General features: G+C 45.9%; 1 protein-coding gene across 1 annotated transcript in view; it reads left to right on the plus strand.

The window, feature by feature from the left end:
• GLI2 (GLI family zinc finger 2) overlaps positions 1–16,054 on the plus strand; it is a 188,547-nt gene extending 172,493 nt beyond the window's left edge. Inside the window, exons 11-14 of the mRNA XM_014871742.2 lie at positions 1,592–1,756; positions 6,194–6,475; positions 9,504–9,840; positions 10,872–16,054. Coding sequence (XP_014727228.2) covers positions 1,592–1,756; positions 6,194–6,475; positions 9,504–9,840; positions 10,872–13,228 — 3,141 coding nt within the window. The 3' untranslated portion in view covers positions 13,229–16,054. The remainder of the gene's footprint in view (positions 1–1,591; positions 1,757–6,193; positions 6,476–9,503; positions 9,841–10,871) is intronic.
• Positions 16,055–17,472: the final 1,418 nt, after the last annotated feature.

Below are 17,472 nucleotides of genomic sequence, written 5' to 3' on the forward strand. Positions count from 1 at the left end.
GGTGTACATAAAGCTGCAGATGAGCCCAATTGCAGCCTGGGGTTTGGTCAAGGATTATTTCAACAGATGACAGCCAGAACTCCCACTGGCATAATCAAATCCACACAGAAGAGTGGGAACAACTGCTTTGAACATGCACAGGCTGCTTTGCTGAGATGCTCTTATTTGAAAATGTGGCCTTAGAACTTTTGCTCTTAGTAACTGCGTTTTTGTGTCAGTTTCCAGCAAAACTAGAATGGACACATCAGTTGTCTCACGCTGAGTTCCCTTTGTTTTCCAGCAAGAGGAATGATGTGTTTCAATAACTGTAAGCGACTTGAGTTGTAAAGGATTGTTTGTACAGGGCAAGAGAAGAAAGAGATATACTGTGCTACCTCAGAGCTGTGGCATTTTCTGTGGGACAAATGTGCTAATGAAAGTTGTCTGAAGAAGAAAAATTGGATCCATCTCTCCCTGACAAAGCTGTGGAAGGAATGAGCTCTTGAAGGATGCTCTTACTAGTCCTTGAAGAGACATGGATATCCCAAGAGCAGAGCAAATCTGCCTTATGCTCACCATCTCTATGCCAAAGGGGATCTTAAGTAATCCTTCTTTTCCAGCACAACAAAGTTGCATGGGATCAGCCTGTGCCTAGATGCTTCATGGATTCCATGGGCTGCATGTTTGCCTCCCTAGCAGTCCAGCAGGTCCTGTGCATGTGAGCACAAGGTGACAGGTGCTGTTGCTGTTGAAAGCAGATGCCTTTGACCAGACCTGTGGATGTGTAGAACCACTCAGCTGCCCATGGGAAAATCAGGCACCAAGTCTTGTCGGTCTGAGGTGAAATCCTCCCATGCTGTGACAGGGCAGGTGCAGGGAGAAGCCTCCAGCCCAGCCAGAATGGAGGGTGGCGGGACTTACATCACCTGAAGCTTCACCACATCTCCCAAGCTGCTCCATCTCGTTGTGTGGGCAACTGGTTTCCTTCCAGGAGGAAGGTTCCTGGCCTGTTTTGTCATCCAAAAATCCATCTGTCTTCAAAATTGAGAGTCTTGTTTTTTAAACTGGTAATGTCAGACAGCCTGACCACAGCATCCTCCAAGAGCAGACCCAAGCTGTAATTTGGGACACTTTAAAGCTTGCTAGATTTCGGTTTGTGTGTTAGGGAACTGTCTGCCCTTTCCAATGCTGGTGCTAGTGAAGTTGCAAGGCTGCTCAGACTGTGGAGAAGCTGTCAATTCCCTAGGTGGGAAGGAGGGGGCCTCTGTTTCTGAGTGTTTAAGATGCAGAGAGGTGGCAGGAGGGGTTAAGAGAGCTCTGGGAAGAGTGGAGGGGTGTTTAGCCCTGCTGGAAAAAAAGAGTCACTTGTTGAAATGTCAGGTGGGTACCCAACAAGGAGTAGCACCTCAAATATGACTCACTGCTGAAACTCTTAGCCTGCCTAGGGAAGCAAATTCTCCCAACAAAGTGGATGTTGTTCCCTAAAACACAAGCCCTTTAAAAAGAGGGAAAAAAAAGAAAGAATGAGAAACAGATGAGAAGGGTTTAGGCAGGGGGAAAATCAAATTTTTCTGGTTAATTAATCACTCCTCATGTGTTTTTTTTATTTTAGTTTGAGGGTTGTTCCAAAGCCTATTCCCGCCTGGAGAACTTAAAGACACACCTGAGGTCCCACACTGGAGAAAAACCTTATGTCTGTGAACACGAAGGCTGCAATAAAGCCTTTTCCAATGCCTCAGACAGAGCCAAGCACCAGAACAGGACACATTCCAATGAGGTAAGCCTGGGCTCACCACAGCTCAACGGAGGGCTTTTTTTAAAATTTTGCTGACAATAAACATACACTTTACACACTGGACACATGTAAAAAGAAACTTACTGTAATGAGAGGTTTATCTTATTTTTTAATGGGATTTATGTTGCTGGGGAGCCAGACCACATTAGCTTTATATTTATGAAAGCTGTGTTTGAAATCATAAACAGATGTTAAAGTATGCAAACTTTTTAATCGACTTTGGAAATGAAAACAAGCATTTTCCAAATGTATAATTTTTAATAGCACAGATAGTATAGTACAGTTGTGCAAGTGGCGTTTAATATTACTGTGGAGCAGACTTGCAGTAATATAACAGCTACCCTGGATCCTGATACTCTGGAAATAATACTCCTTCCATCATTTGATGTACAATGATAGAGCACAATGCAATGCTTTGTTAACCTTGGATAATTAAGACCCTCTATTAGTAGTTGGGGAGCAGAGGAAATTGCCTTTATTGTAACGCATGTGATGGTCTGTTGCAATCAACCAGGGCCGACGATTGAAATTTATATTACCACTAATTAGCTGACAGGAGAAGAAAAAACAACACTCTAAAGTTCTAATAGTGTTTTCAGCCATAAAGAATTCAGTCTGTAGCCTAATTTGCAACAGTTAAATATAGACTATTGGAGAGTGGAACGCAGTTGCCACGGTTGACAGCCTTTTGAAGCGATGCTGTGTCTACAAAGGGCTTGTTGGGAGTATTTTATCTCTGGCATAGTATCAGTCAGTGATAACCGTAGCTCTGTAAGTTTCAGAGATTCTGTTTGAGTCAGAATAAGGACTCAAAGTCTAGAATCCTGTTCCATGCTAAGATGATGCTGAGATGGACCAATGAATGACCACGATCTCAGTGTTGTTTGAATTGGTTTGGGTATGAGCACAAACATCAGGATTGTTCTCTACCAGCAAGACACAGATTAAAATTAACCCATATCCACACTTGAACTGGATAGTTTGGAGTTGTTTAAAGGCTACACCAACCTTGATGCCAGGAGGGACAAAAAGATAGGTTGCAGCCTCTCGTCTGCTCAGCATCCTGCATTCCCAGTAAGTGGTGTCTGACTACATCATTTTTCTATGTTAAAGCTTCTTCTCCTGAAAGGACGGCAACTGTGGTTTAATCTCACATTTTAGGTGTTGGAAATTGCTCGTTCTCCAGCTCTGGATGCTTTTTCTGTCTTCCTTCAGTGCTGGATTCAGTGTCCCTTTCATTGTTGATATTTCCACCTCTTAATTTTGCACTGTTAAGCCAGTCTCCGTATTCTTGCTCATAAACTGAATAAATCAATCAAGCCACTGAAGAGTTACATTTTTGCAACGTTTTTTACTGTCTTAAAGGAAATTTGCATTTCTCTTCAATTCCTAAGGATTCTCATGTGAATGGATCAAGACTGTCAGTACAGCTTTCAGTGCTGGATACGAACTGACTCAGCCCATTCTGTGCACACTGACAGTATGTGAGCGACTTTTTTGCCCATAGATCACTTGAGCTCAGATCCCTGGAGCTTTACCAGGGGCTTTGCTAGGAAGGGCACTTTCCCATCTGAGCCAACTAATGTCCCATGTGGAATTTTCATTTTGAATGTGTTAGTAAATGTAATTTCTCCAATGGGTTCAGATTCCCAAGTGATCCAGATCAGGAGCTGCAGGATGACTCCTCACTTCATCTGAGCAGAGCTTGAACACACTTGAAAGTCAGATCATTTGGGTTCTCCTTATGCAAGAAGGTGAGGCTGTAGTGCAGGAACATCCAACTCCATGTCTCTTGTGGACCCTGATCTGAATATGCTGACACTTGGCACAAGGTGCTTTCAAACAACACAAATAAATCAAAGAGTCAGATAACAGGTAGGGATTTTATCCTCTGCAGTTGCGTCCCCTGGGGGACACCAACCCCTTCTCTGGTATAAGAACAGCAGAGCCACTAGTGGGGGATCGGTATCAGACCAGCTGGCCTTGCCACAGGAATTACAGGGCACTGCCACTATCCAAACAATCTTAGATTTTGCAGTCATGCTCACTCCTGAACTGCTATTCAACCCTCCTTGATGCAGTACAGACACACCCCAAGACTTGTGGGAGATCTGTAGGCTGCATACAATGGCTCTCTGGGCCATACTTTTGACACCCTCTTTTTGAGGATCATATAACACATCCTTTACAACAGATGGTATCCCTCACAGCAAAGCTCATCACACTGGGCAGCAGGCCCAGGCGAGGGTCCTGCGTCCAGCTGTGGCCATGAGCACTGGCTTAGCAAACTGTACTGAGACCTTGGCTCACAAAACTTCACAAATGCAAAGCAGAAGTTCGTGGCTGTGAATATTTCCCATTACCCATTGGTAACTCTATTGTGGTTCCTAGCTACCTTCTAAATATTTTCCTCTGCTTGCAGTGTTTACTTGTAATACACCAGTTTCAGAGTTAGTCATCCAAGTCTCCTCTAGGAGGGAAGTTCCAGGTTCCCTGTATTTGTCACTATAATTGTGTGACAGGACGTAGGTGTATGGTCCAAACATGATGAAGTTCAAGGCTGGGGATATGTTACCACGCTGGCTTTGGTTTGATTGTTGAAATGTCATACACACTATTTCATTTTAAACTTTCAGTGGTTGTTTGAATCCCTTCAGGGGATACCTTCAAAGTTACACCTGGAAAAAGGGCTTTTATCCTGTGACCACTTTCCAGTGCATACACAGGGGAGTGGCATGAGTTCATGGCCAGCCAAAGACTCAGAGTGACATTTTCAGCAACTCCAGCTGAACAAGGGTAAAACACATAAATCCAGTTCTACTTAGTGTCTGGGGAGTTCTCCAGTTCTCCCACTCTAAGGAGTATTACCCTATATGTGCATGGGAGTAGGAGGGAGGCATCTGAGATATCTAAACTCTTGACTTCACTAGGGTGAAGATGTCACTAGATGTCAGAATCTGCATAACCCAGGGATAGATGAAGGCACACCAATGGAACAGCAGTTGTGTTCAGCTCAGTTGCAAGGGGTATGGCCTGATGAAGAGGATGATTAAATCCCCTTAGGTGGAGTGTCTGCTGTCCACGCAACAGTGATGATGTTACCCTAATTGCTGGGGTCTGAAAAATCAGAACTTTTGAGCCTAAAGCATATTTATAAAAAATCTTTGAGCTGTTCATATACAGGATTTTTTTCAGCACATATGGTGGGGGCTCTGTTATTTGTAATAAGGCTTAATAGCAGTAATAATATTTCTATAATGCTTGTCCAAAAGGTTAAATTATATTTTTAAGCAAACTGTTTTAATTTTTGTGCTTTGGTTTACCCAGCTTTAAAATATATTAAATATTTACCTCAGTGGGGTGTTACATGGATTTAACTGGTTTGAGTGATGTGCCAAGATCAGTCAGGAAGCATGCTTTTGAATACAAAACAGACTTTCAGTGTTTTTCATGTGATGATGCTGGCTTTCTGCAAAGAATATATGCTCCTTTGTATTTTTTCACTTAAGTTCCTGGACAAAATTACAAAACAGATTATTAAAAATCTAATAGGAATGGTCATTTTGGGTAGCCTTCAAATAACATCTGTCTGTTTTTTCTCATGGATCTATCCTAGTGCATTGGCAGAAAAATACATAGAGTAGTTATGAGGCCAAAAGCAGAAAGAGAGCTTCCAGTGCAGCAGCACCAGCTCGAACAACTGCAGTGCTAATACACTTTGGAATTGGATACTCAGTAAAATAAAAAAAGTTAAAAGAATAAAAGTATCTGTTTGCTGACTTCTGTTTTCAGAAGCATGGCTTCAGCCTTGTTTTCCTGTGGCAATCAATGATTCATGAATTCAGGATAGACTGCTGTCGTCTGAAAAAAACATTGCATGCCTGTGGTTTGTTTTGCACAATAGCAGATTTCAAGGTGACAGGTGCTGGAGGGGTATGATAGATTGAGTAGGGTGAATCCAGTCTGGCTTGAATTCACTGGACTTCCATCAGCCAGAAGGTTTCAGACATTTTCTTGGTGTAGGCCCCACCTTAGCACAGCGAATGTGTTCTGCCCAGTCCAATACATCACCTCCCTCCCATCCTTAATCAGGAAACATTCCTGTGGCCACCCGAGCAAATACATACATGGGAAAGTAATACTAGGAAAATATTTCATGAATTCTTAGCTGTCTTTTGATCCAGAAACTGAAAACAAGAAGTTTAGCCAACATGAAATGACCAGCCAAGTCTGTGCGGATCAGCAGCAGCCCATATATCACATCTTCCATATCTCAGTCTTACAGAGTCCTGTGGAGCAGATGCTCCACATTTTGCTGCTGCCTGCTGCTATGCTCATTGTATTTTCTTGGCCCATACGCTGTACCTGGAATATTTGAGCTTATTCTAAATATAACCCAAGATTTGCTTGCATTGCCAGAAACCGTACGTCTGTAAAATCCCGGGCTGCACGAAGCGGTACACGGACCCCAGTTCCCTCAGGAAACACGTCAAGACGGTGCACGGGCCGGATGCTCATGTCACCAAGAAGCAGCGCAATGACGTTCACCCGAGGCCACCTCCCCTCAAGGAAAACGGGGACAATGAGGCGAGCGCCAAGCAGAGCAGCAAGGTGTCAGAGGAGAGCCCCGAGGCCAACAGCACCACGAGGAGCGTGGAGGATTGCTTACAAGTCAAAACGATAAAAACAGAGAATTCTGTGGTAAGAGCAGTTGCCTTTGGCAGAAATGACGTGGTTCCTGATCTCTCTGATGCAGTGGAGGCATGAAGCATTTGTATTCCATTTATGTCTCTGGGCAGGTGTCCTTCACCCCTAGAGTTCAAGTCCAGAAATGAAACTGCAGGTCAGGGCACAGTCCAGTACATTTTGTACCTTCCTACTCAGCATCATAAATTCCTGCCCTTGTAGTCATGGGGGCCATGTGATGCCCTTTGCTGAGCTTGGCATTCCTCTGCTATGAAAGTGGGTAAAACCCAAGAGTGTTGTGGTCAAATGAGCTTTACCTCCGTCACCAGTTTAAATTGAGCAATGACCACTGGGCACAGATTGACGAATGCTTCTTGAAGCAAAGGTCCTGGCTTAAGCAGTCCCTTTAGTCCCTTTTCTCCTCCTCCTTGCACCCTTCATTCCTTTTCTTTCAAGTCTCTTGCTGTTTGATGAAACCAGTGGGGATAAAACTAGATATTTTACTTTTGTTGAGTATCTTAAAGCAAGTTTAATTCCTTGATCCTCTCCACCATACACAGAAGCAGAAAATCACTGTCAGGGTGCTCTTGAGATCATCTAGTCCCACCTCCCTGATCAGTCGAGGTTGGCTAGAGCAGATTACTCAGGAATACAGAAATTCAATACATGACTCCCAGCTGCCATAAAAAATTGTAGCAGGATGATGGGGCAGGGGAGTGGAATTAGGAATAAACATGGGAGCAATGCTGTGGCCCACAGAGTATAGGCTGTCACTCAACCATGATCAGGCTTTACAGCTCCAGCACTTGAAGCAAAGACCATTGATCAGCTTTCTGTCCATTCAAGCAGCTCCACAATTGGCAGTAGTATGGTTAGTGGTGGTTTCAAACACATCAAACCTCTTCCACCCCATCCAGCATGGAGGAGGAGATGGAGCCTTGCAACACACTAATTGCTCTTGCCTTTTGATGTTTCTTTTCATTTTGGTACCAAAGTTCTGGTCTGCTGCACCAGCTCAGAGTGGGATAGGGTATGTGCTGGATACAGAAGAGAGGACCTTCACCTGCAAAGGGGTGTTCACATATTCCTCAGACTTCCCACTTGAGCTGAAAAGACTTTGAGCTCCAAAATATATATTTTCTTGATTTGAATCCAGGCTAAAAGATTGTTATTCGTGTGAAAAACATGCCCTGAAGCTACAAAGATTTTCTCAGAAGGGTTAGGGGATGTGTTGTTGGACAAATTACTAATGAGCAGCATGTTTCAGTTAGGAAAAAATTTAGTATTTACACATCTAGAATGTCTCTAATTGACTAAAGAAACAGTTTCCTGTGATGAGGTTCTGTACTGTGTTACAAAAGCTGAGTGTGAGAACCACTGGACAGAATGACCTTTCTCCAGTATTCTTCCTCCATGTGTTTTATTGTTTTTTTCCTATGAAAACACTGACACAGTTACAGCTCCCCACCCTGCTTCTCCTGAAGATATGGGCTTGTTTTCCTAGCACTCTGTGCTCCCAGGGTTCCAGCCAAGCCATCTCACTGGCACCAGGGCCCTGGGTCATGTATTTCTCTTCACTGTCCCTCTCTAGCACTGCATACTTCACTTGTAACAACTTGTGGTCTAACAGGTGGCATCTCATCTGGTGGGTCCACATCCAAGTCATGTTCCGTGGTTAAGGCTGGGGTGGTGGGAGGGGTGAGATGCCTCACTGGTTCCCATCATTCCCAGGCTCCTTGCTTTGACCCATATTTATGTGTCACCCGAAACCCATGGAAACAGGTAGAAGGTCTCTGCTAGGAGCTTTTATTTGTGCCCCTAAAGAGGGAAGGCAGGGAAGATGGGGTATGGGAGTGGGGGATATGTTGGTAATTTGTGCTGTATTCTGCATTTCCCTCTTCCTCCTTTTACTTACCTGGTCTTTTTTGTTAATACTGTCTTTGTCCTAACAACCTATTCTTTATTCCCACCTACCCTTCCTTACTCTACCTTCCTAAGGACAGTCGGTACTAAGGTGAGCAAAGAAATCCTTTGTATTAAAATAGCTGTATAAAGCATGATCTCCTGCAGATCTGTGTCTCCATTTAACCCTCGTAGGGTCGATGTGGAAGTATGTGGGGCAGTGGGGAGGGATAGGAGAAATTTGCTTGAGTGCAGAAAGGGGGAGGATGCAGTGCCCGAGTGCTTTGCCACCTTTCTCCCAGCATCACAACTTGTCATTAAATCTCAGGATTGCAGTCTCTATCGTCTGGACTGAAGGGCAATCAGAGCCAGTCAACCCTGCCCTTGAGGGGCTGCTGTAGAGTAAAGAAAAACACTGCAGCACTCCACATTCCCACCTTGGCCCAGGGCAGAGTACTTTGCCTTTTCAGCACTCTCATTTTCTGGAGCGTGGGCCTGGACCAGAAAAGTCAGGCATCCTGTTTGGTAGCAGCAGCAGAGCAAGTTCAGACCATTTAGTGTCTGCTGCAAATAAACTACTCAACGTGAGTAGTTTACATTCCTAATGTAAATAAAATAAATATTTATGGTGCTTATCTGCCTTATCTGCAAGTGGGAGTTTGCAAACAGTGAACCAGGTTTTTATCTGGCGGGGAAGTTTGTCAGCTAACCTAATTATATGTTAGGGTATTTTAAAGACAGAAATACCTTGTGTCTGAAATACTTAAGCTTTGATCCCATGTTAGATAAGCCAGTGTTTGCTGCAATATACCTTGCACAACCAGGTGATGTGCTGCTTTTTTTCGAGAAACATCTGTCCTTCTTTTGAAGGAAGAGCATTTGGTTTCTCTCCATCTTGCAGTTGAATCACTGTGGTTTTTCCAGCTGTGGGATGCTGTCCCATCCTCCTCTCATAGGGAAGATTCACCTGCCTTTTGGAAGAGCTGAGATCCTGCAGTAGGGAGGGGTAACAAGACAGGGGAGAGCCTAGGATAGGAGCTTTCCTAGCCTCCAGGACTAACACTGGGGATGTTGGGCTCTTGATGTCTTTCCATCCATGTTTTCACCTGCCCAACTCTTTTTCCTCTTTTCCCTCCCCAAGATGTGTCAGTCCAGTCCTGGTGGCCAGTCGTCATGCAGCAGTGAGCCATCACCCCTTGGCAGCACCAACAACAATGACAGTGGAGTAGAAATGAACATGCACAGCGGGGGAAGTCTGGGAGATCTGACAGCGTTGGATGACAACGCTCCTGTCGTGGACTCAACAGTCTCATCTGGTAACTCGGCAGTCAGCCTGCAGCTAAGGAAACACATGACGACGATGCAACGACTTGAACAGCTCAAGAAAGAGAAACTCAAGACAGTTAAGGATTCCTGCTCATGGGTGAGCCCAGCTCCACAAGCCAGAAACACCAAGCTGCCTCCCATCTCAGGAAATGGTAAGCCCTGGGTGTGAACCATGTCCTGTAGGAACCTTCCAGAGTTTGACTCTGGTTTCATAACCAAGAGTCTGCCCTGGAGGAACAAGGATCATTTCTTATTGCCTCTGAGTCATGCTTTGATAGATAAAGATGTCAGGTAAAATGGACAGTTTGGGTGTAAACACAGCCATCTGGTGATGTGCAAGAGAAACCCAGGTGCTCAGTTCTACAGACCTACGAAGGGAGACAGAGGTGTTGGTGTCCTTGTTTCTGAGATTGCCCAGACACAGCTGTCCTCATTGTCCCAGTTACAGCTGATAGACTGCTTCCATTTTTTCTAGCAGTAACAGTTCCCTAAGGGCTAATGTGCTTCCTGGGAGACCACTGGAGCACACAGACAAGACCTCACTTCATAATCTTGCTCTGACATGCCTTTTGTCACTCAGAAACTCCTGGCTATTGCCTCTAGCTTCATGTGCTCATTTCCCACTGGCTGGTGATTCCTGGTAAAAGCATCTTTTTGAACCCTCTAGAGATACTCTAACTTGGCCAAGAAATCCAAAGGCATAGTGCCTGGGTTATAGTAGATATCAGAGCTTCTTGGGTTACTCTTGGAAGAGCCTTTGAATGTCAACATTTGGGCTCTCGGCCTGCTCTCCCTGACTGCTGTGCATCTGTTCCAGACAGTAGCTGTGGTTGTAGCTATGTGCTGTCCCTGAGGCACTGTTCACACCAGTCCTACCTTTTTCCTACTGAGGGAAGCCCATGTGGAGACATTTCCTCAGAAGCTGAGTTTAAGGGGTGTACGTGTTACAAACACTCTGCAGCAGGGGCTTCTTAACTTCTCTCTCCAGATTTCTCACTCTCTTTGCATGAACTTAGAGCTAGAAATGAAGCTTTGAATTTATTAGCAGCACATGAAACTCACCACCACTCCCATGAAATAGTGGGAGGTAGCTTTGTGGGTCTGTATTCTGGCACCTAGAGCACTACAAAGTGAAATTTCCCAGCTAACTAAACCTTCTTCTTCCCTGCAACCTTTCTTTCAGGCTCTGTTCTAGAAAACAGTAGTGGTTCTTCTGCCATGCTGCCTAACCCCAGAATAATGGAGCTGTCTGTCAACGAGGTTACAATGCTGAACCAACTCAACGAGCGCCGTGACAGCACAACAAGCACCGTCAGCTCTGCCTACACTGTCAGCCGCAGGTCCTCAGGGATCTCCCCGTACTTCTCCAGCCGCCGTTCCAGTGAGGCTTCGCACCTCGGGCACCGCCCCAATAACACAAGCTCTGCTGACTCCTACGACCCCATCTCCACGGATGCCTCCCGCCGGTCGAGCGAGGCGAGCCAGTGCAGCGGGATGCCAGGTCTGCTGAACCTCACACCAGCTCAGCACTACAGGCTGAAAGCCAAGTACGCTGCTGCCACAGGGGGCCCTCCTCCGACTCCCCTGCCAAACATGGAGAGAATGACCCTGAAGAATAGGATCTCACTTATGGATGGACCAGACCTCACCTTGCCCTCCATCCGCCTCCCGCCAGGCCCCAGGCGTTGCAGCGATGGTAACACCTATGGCTACCCATCAGCTCCAGCCTTTCCCCATGAGGTGCAGGGCAACTGCACAAGACGAGCAAGCGACCCAGTGAGGAGACCTCCTGGAGACCCCCAGGCTCTCCCACGAGTTCACCGCTTCAACAGCACCAACAGTGTGAACCCCTTCCATCCTCCACACGCCACAGACAGGAGGAATTTTGGTCTCCAGAGCTATGGGCGCTCAGATGGGAGCCTGCCCCGGCACACCTACTCGCCCCGACCACTGAGCATCAGTGAAAACATCGCCATGGAAGCCATGTCCGGGGACACAGACGCACCCATTGGAGATGATGACATTATGCTGCCAGATGATGTGGTACAGTACATCAAATCCCAGAACAATGGGACAGTGGCCGAGAGCACTTCCATGGGGTACAGCAATGAGATGCAGAACTTCCAAGGAAGTGGGAAGCTGCAGCCTCCAACCTTGCCCAGCCAACGGAGAATGGCAGTGGCTGAGGCAACCATGAGCCAGTTGGGACCCATGATGTCAGAGTGTTCCATGAGTTTTGATACTTCTTCAGACATGAATAAAAATAACATGCCTGTCCAGTGGAATGAAGTCAGCTCGGGCACAGTCGATATCATGTCCAATCAGTCAAAGCAGCAGTTTTCACAAGGGAACTTAGCAGTGGTCCAGCAGAAGCAGAACTTTGGTCAGTACCAGAACTACAACCAGCAGCAGATGCAGCTGCCAGACAACAGCATGAATGCAACACAGCAGAGCTTTATGCAGAGAAACATGGGCATGGATGGGCAGAGGCTAAACTGCATGCAGCTGCGGCAGCAGCCCATGAGCCTAGGTCCCAGCATGAACCCCGATATGGGCTTGCACACAGGGTATAACCAGCCACATCAGATGCTGAGCCCCAGTGCAATCAGTGGCAACCCAAATCAGATTTCTCCTAATTGTAGCAACATGGCAGCAAAGTCTGGACCCCATCTTCACCCTCAGCAAATGGACATGGCAACTGACCCTTCTTTGATGGTCAGGAGCAACAGTGAGCGCACAATGCTGGGACAGGTCATGCACGAACCGAGTCAGCAGAACTACTCATCTCAGCCAAGCCACCTGAACTTCCCTGTTGCTCAGGAGGCCTTTCCTCAGCCCATCATGACCCCTAACCAGCCCAGTTTTGAACCTCAGCAGAGCGTGATGAATTCAGCTGCACAGGCGTATCCGCCTGGCATGATCCAGCCTCGTCCTCCACCGGAGCCAAACCCGGGCAGCAGACCCCGAGGGGTCCGCACCGCCCAGCAGCTGGGCTACATGAGAACTCCCCATCCTACCAACACCATCAGCCCTGGCCAGGAGACGACAGAGGCCATGCATAAAAGAACCAACGACATGTTGCTGGCACCAGCCCAGCAGTGCGCAGACGGCACGAGGGACAACAACTTGATGTACTATTACGGCCAAATCCACATGTATGAACAGAACAACGGCTTCGATAACCACGCGGACTGTCGGGTCAGGCAGCAGCAGTGCACACAGAACAGCAAGCCAGCCACTCTGCCTTCCCCAGGAACAAACCAGGTGTCCAGCACAGTGGACTCTCAAGGTCTTGAGCCACCCCAGATAGATTTTGATGCCATCATGGACGATGGGGACCATTCGAGCCTGATGTCAGGAACCCTGAGCCCCAGCATCCTGCAGAACCTCTCCCAGAACTCCTCTCGCCTGACGACTCCACGAAACTCTCTGACACTGCCCACCATACCTGCGGGGATAAGCAATATGGCAATAGGTGATATGAGCTCCATGCTAACCACGCTGGCAGAAGAGAGTAAATTTCTGAACATGATGTCGTAATGGTAAAGCACAAGGCCTTGGTGCTATCCAAGGCACTCTGCATGAAGCAGCTGTATGAATGTGCTTTTCAAAAATAATCTGTTTCAATAGAATAGGGTTTTTTATACTTGTTAAATACATTAAAGAATTTCAAAATGAAAATTTTAAAAGGTCTGTGTACAGAATTATGTAAACTATATGCAGGCAGTTCAGTACCACAAGGGTGCACCTCTAGTATTACTTTTTGGCTTGGTTTCCCGGAGCACTGAATGTTATCACCACCAAGCTAGGAGACAGCATGAGGGTGGTTAGAGATGAAACCCTCCCTTCCAGGAAGCCCTGTAAATAGCACTCCCCATCATCTTCTGTCAGTTACATTTGCAAAAAATTCCGTTTTCAACCCACCTCAGAAAGAAATGGGAGGATGCAGTTTTGGTTAGAATAAAAGCCATACTATGTATTCTGCTCTGATGAGAATAGGGTTTAGTTAAGTCTCCAAACAAGCCCTCTGCCAGCAGTATTGTTTTATACCGTAAATACCTTTGTACCTTGCAAAGAGCAACATTTCCAAATGGCTTCTCAGCAAAGTGCCTTACCATGCTTTCTTGTTAAGTAGCCAAGGCCTCTCTTCCTTTAAAAATCAAATATAGTGTATTGTCAGAAGCGTATATAAAATGTACATTTATAAAAACATAGTGGTGTTTCTGAGAAAACATTGGAAAGACACATTGATGAGACACATAAAAGGTGAATGCACACTTTGATCAGATGTGTTTACAACATGGTTTATATCATGTGCAGAGTGGAGCAGAGGTCTGGGAACAGCAATCACCGGGAAATAATCCCCCGTGGCAGGAAGGCTCTGGCGTGCAGACTGACACACATGCATAACTTTGCACCTTCTGAACACAGTGACTTTCTGTGAGTGCCCCACATGCATCTTTAATGTCAGAGTGCTGGAGCACTCATTACTGCATCCCTGTGCAGCTTTGCAGCAGCTTTGCTCTCTGGTGGGTTTTCCATGCTGAGACGCTCACATAAACAAGTGATGGTGATGGAGATCGTTCCAGCCCAGTGTGCACTGTGGCAGCATTGGGGGAACAGGTTAATCTGCCAGGGTTCTTCTGTGTGATGTGCTCAATGCAAGGTTCTGTCTGGGCTCCATGCACAAAGCAGGCACCTTGCTGCACTGATGTGGGGCCAAGAATAAGCCAAAACACCCTGCCCCACAAGCAGGCTTGTTGGCATGCACCCAGTGCTAGCTTAACGTGTCCCACAGAATGAAAAAAACTGCTGTATCCAAAAAATAAGCCACGGTCAACCTGAGTTGGTCATTTGACTAGCAGACTGCACCTGCGGCCTGCAGCACCTGCACTAGCAGACTGCACCTGCAGCACTAAATGTAGTCTCAAAACAAATATTTGAGTCGTAAGAGTAGCTTGGTCAGTGAGAATCTCTTGGAAGCATCATTGGGGAGGAGATAGGAGAAGCAGGGCCTCCCAAAGCCAAATTCTCCACCAGAATATAACTGCTTGTAATAGTGATCAGCTGTTTCCAGGACAGTCCCACCTGCCAGTAAGATGGTCGTTGTTGCATTATTTATTTTTGCTGTTGTTAGACGAAAGGGTAGAAGCAGTGGGGTGCATGTACTTGGGAGGAGGCCTTGCTTAACTTCAGACTGTGTTGGACAAGGATAATTTCTCTCATCCTGCTCTCATAGCCTCAAATACTTTGTACCCCGTTTGTTGAAGGGCAGGGAACAAGTGACATCCCCCCAAGTTCTTCCAGCTGGACTGAGTAAACATCTATAGAGCTTCACTCTTTCCTTCCCATCTCCCTGTCATATCAGTGTGATATTCTCATTTGCACCTGACTCTGTCCCCTGCACAGGACCAGGACAGCTCTATAAAGGTGTTTTCTGGCGTCTTTGCTTTTCTTTTGCACAAACTGATGTCAGGATCACTCCTCCCAGTATGACCAGAGGCTGACATGAAAATGCCACGTGCTACCTCCAGGCAAACTCTGTGATCTCAGACACGCAGGAGCTGTGCTTGGCACTGGTGGATTGGAACAGCTTTGCTGCCAGGTAGCCCTGGTTACAGCTGGTTCAGGGAGGTGCTGCTCAGCATCCTGCAGTCTCATCCATCCTCATCCCAAATGCAGAGGGTGCACACAGGGTGCTCTCAGCCCTGCCCTCCACCCCTCAATGACTCCTGCTGATGTCCAGGGTGCATGAGGACAGGGAAGCAAAGCAAGGCGCCTGGCTGTTTATTTGTGTCTTCTGTCAAAGTTGTGTTTAAAGGGATTGTTTTATAGTCTGCTGTATATATTCTCCTGCAGTTACTGACCTTGCCCTTGCCTTTGCATTTATGAAAAGAAGGCAGTACATGTTTTAGGACATTGTATGTTGTCCTGGGCGCTTGGAGTACAACTGGGCATCCCTTATGCTGAGATGCATCAGGCTTTCGTGTGTCCTTTGATTGCTAATCTGATTTTTTTAACAGCTGCAAAGGCCAACGATGGCTCCTGAGTCCTTGCTCACAGATATCTCATTAGCAAAAGTTCAAATACAGAAGCAAAACCAAATCTCCAATGACTTGAGATTTTTTGGACTTTCCAGTGGTGGTCTTCCTTCATTTACTGAAAAAAAGTATTATAATAATCTTTCCAGCACTGTATATATTATGTATAGAAGACATCATTACTAAAAGTACTGTAGGTGAATTGTTCTGTCAAATTTATATCTTAAGAACATTTTTAGCTGTTTTCTACATCATAAGAATGGAGGTAACATGCTGAATCTGTATATAAACCTTTTGTACATTAAAAAGTAATTTTTTTTCATAACTCATTGTGTCTGTTGTTTTTTCTTTTTATTGGTAAATGGTGATTGGTCTTGGTCTATCGTTACCACACCAACAGTCAGGTGGACTCTGATGCTGCTTAGCAACAGCTGGTGAGGAGCTGGTGGAGCAGGTGTGTGATACAGCACAGATGTGTAATGTTCTTGCCTTGAAGAGCTTCCACTTAACAGTGAGATGGAGGTGGCAGAAAGAGAGGCAGCAAGGTCAGTGTGTGCTGCAAACACAGTCCTGTTGCCCAGGTGTCTTCCACTGCCTCTTGGCAGAGGTGATTTGAAGGACAATAGTGCAGCACGGGTCGTACAGGAGAGGGGCTCAGAGCAAGGGCTGGACAAATTTGTCAACCAGATTTATCATAAAAATGGCTTGTTGACTGACTTGGTCATTGTCCAAAAGGAGACAGAAATAGGACAGATTAGCAGAGCTGTGATGAGCCATGACAGTGGCAAATTGAATATTGGGTTTGGAGAAAGGAGAAATTAATCTGTGCATTATGTATGTGATAGGAGGCAATTATAGGGTGAGCAACTGATAGATAAATCAGTTGTGATCTAGTTAGAGTCTCATCCAGCTCCTTGATGAGAAAGATTTAATTTGGCTGCAGCAAGTTAGCTCAGCTACTCAAGAGGCTGATTTTCAACTTGTTTTTGTGGAGGTGGGTTGGTGTGCACAGGGCTAGAGCCTTAAGGGAGGGTGAGGAGGCTGTTCACAGGTGATCCTCATGGGCACAGCAATGAGTTTGGAATGAAAGCTGCTGAGCAAAGCAGTTGGCCAGTGAATCAGTGAATTACACTTGGTGCAAATGAACCAGCAGTTTCATGCAGAAGCAACTGAAAGGGATGCACTCCTTTTCCTCTCTGTGGGATCCCTCCTGAGCTGATTGGCAGAATCAGGTATGTAGACTCAGGTACATCACCTTGGATTCCTATATATGGGATGAATCCTCTGGGTTCCTTCAAAGTCTGTGTCAAGAGATTGGCACATCCCTTTTGTGAAATGAATCTCTCGTGTTTTAGACACATGGAATGGGGTGGACTTCTCCTCTGAAAGACATGTGTCTCTCTCCTCGTTGATTACAGAGACCCCAAACAGCCAGCTTAGATGCCTTCTCCAGTAGGGGCAAGGTGAATCCTGTATTCCTGTGGATCTCTTACACCATTCTGGTCACCCTCAGCATGGGCCAAGGCCGAGTCAGTGAATGTATTAGTGATCCTGTTAGCCTGTAACTCTATTGGTTAAATATCACACCCCTCTGTACTGTCCAAGAACTACAGAAATCACAAGACAAATGCAGTAATATTATTAAAAGGAAATTGTTCAGATCTTTTCTATTGGCAAGAGGCTTTGGAGACAGATCAGTTCCTACTGCTTTTCTACATCAAACACTTAAAGTGGGTTTCTAAT

This window comes from Sturnus vulgaris, chromosome 7 (genome assembly GCF_052056855.1).
Source record: "Sturnus vulgaris isolate bStuVul1 chromosome 7, bStuVul1.hap1, whole genome shotgun sequence".
Taxonomy (NCBI): domain Eukaryota; kingdom Metazoa; phylum Chordata; class Aves; order Passeriformes; family Sturnidae; genus Sturnus; species Sturnus vulgaris.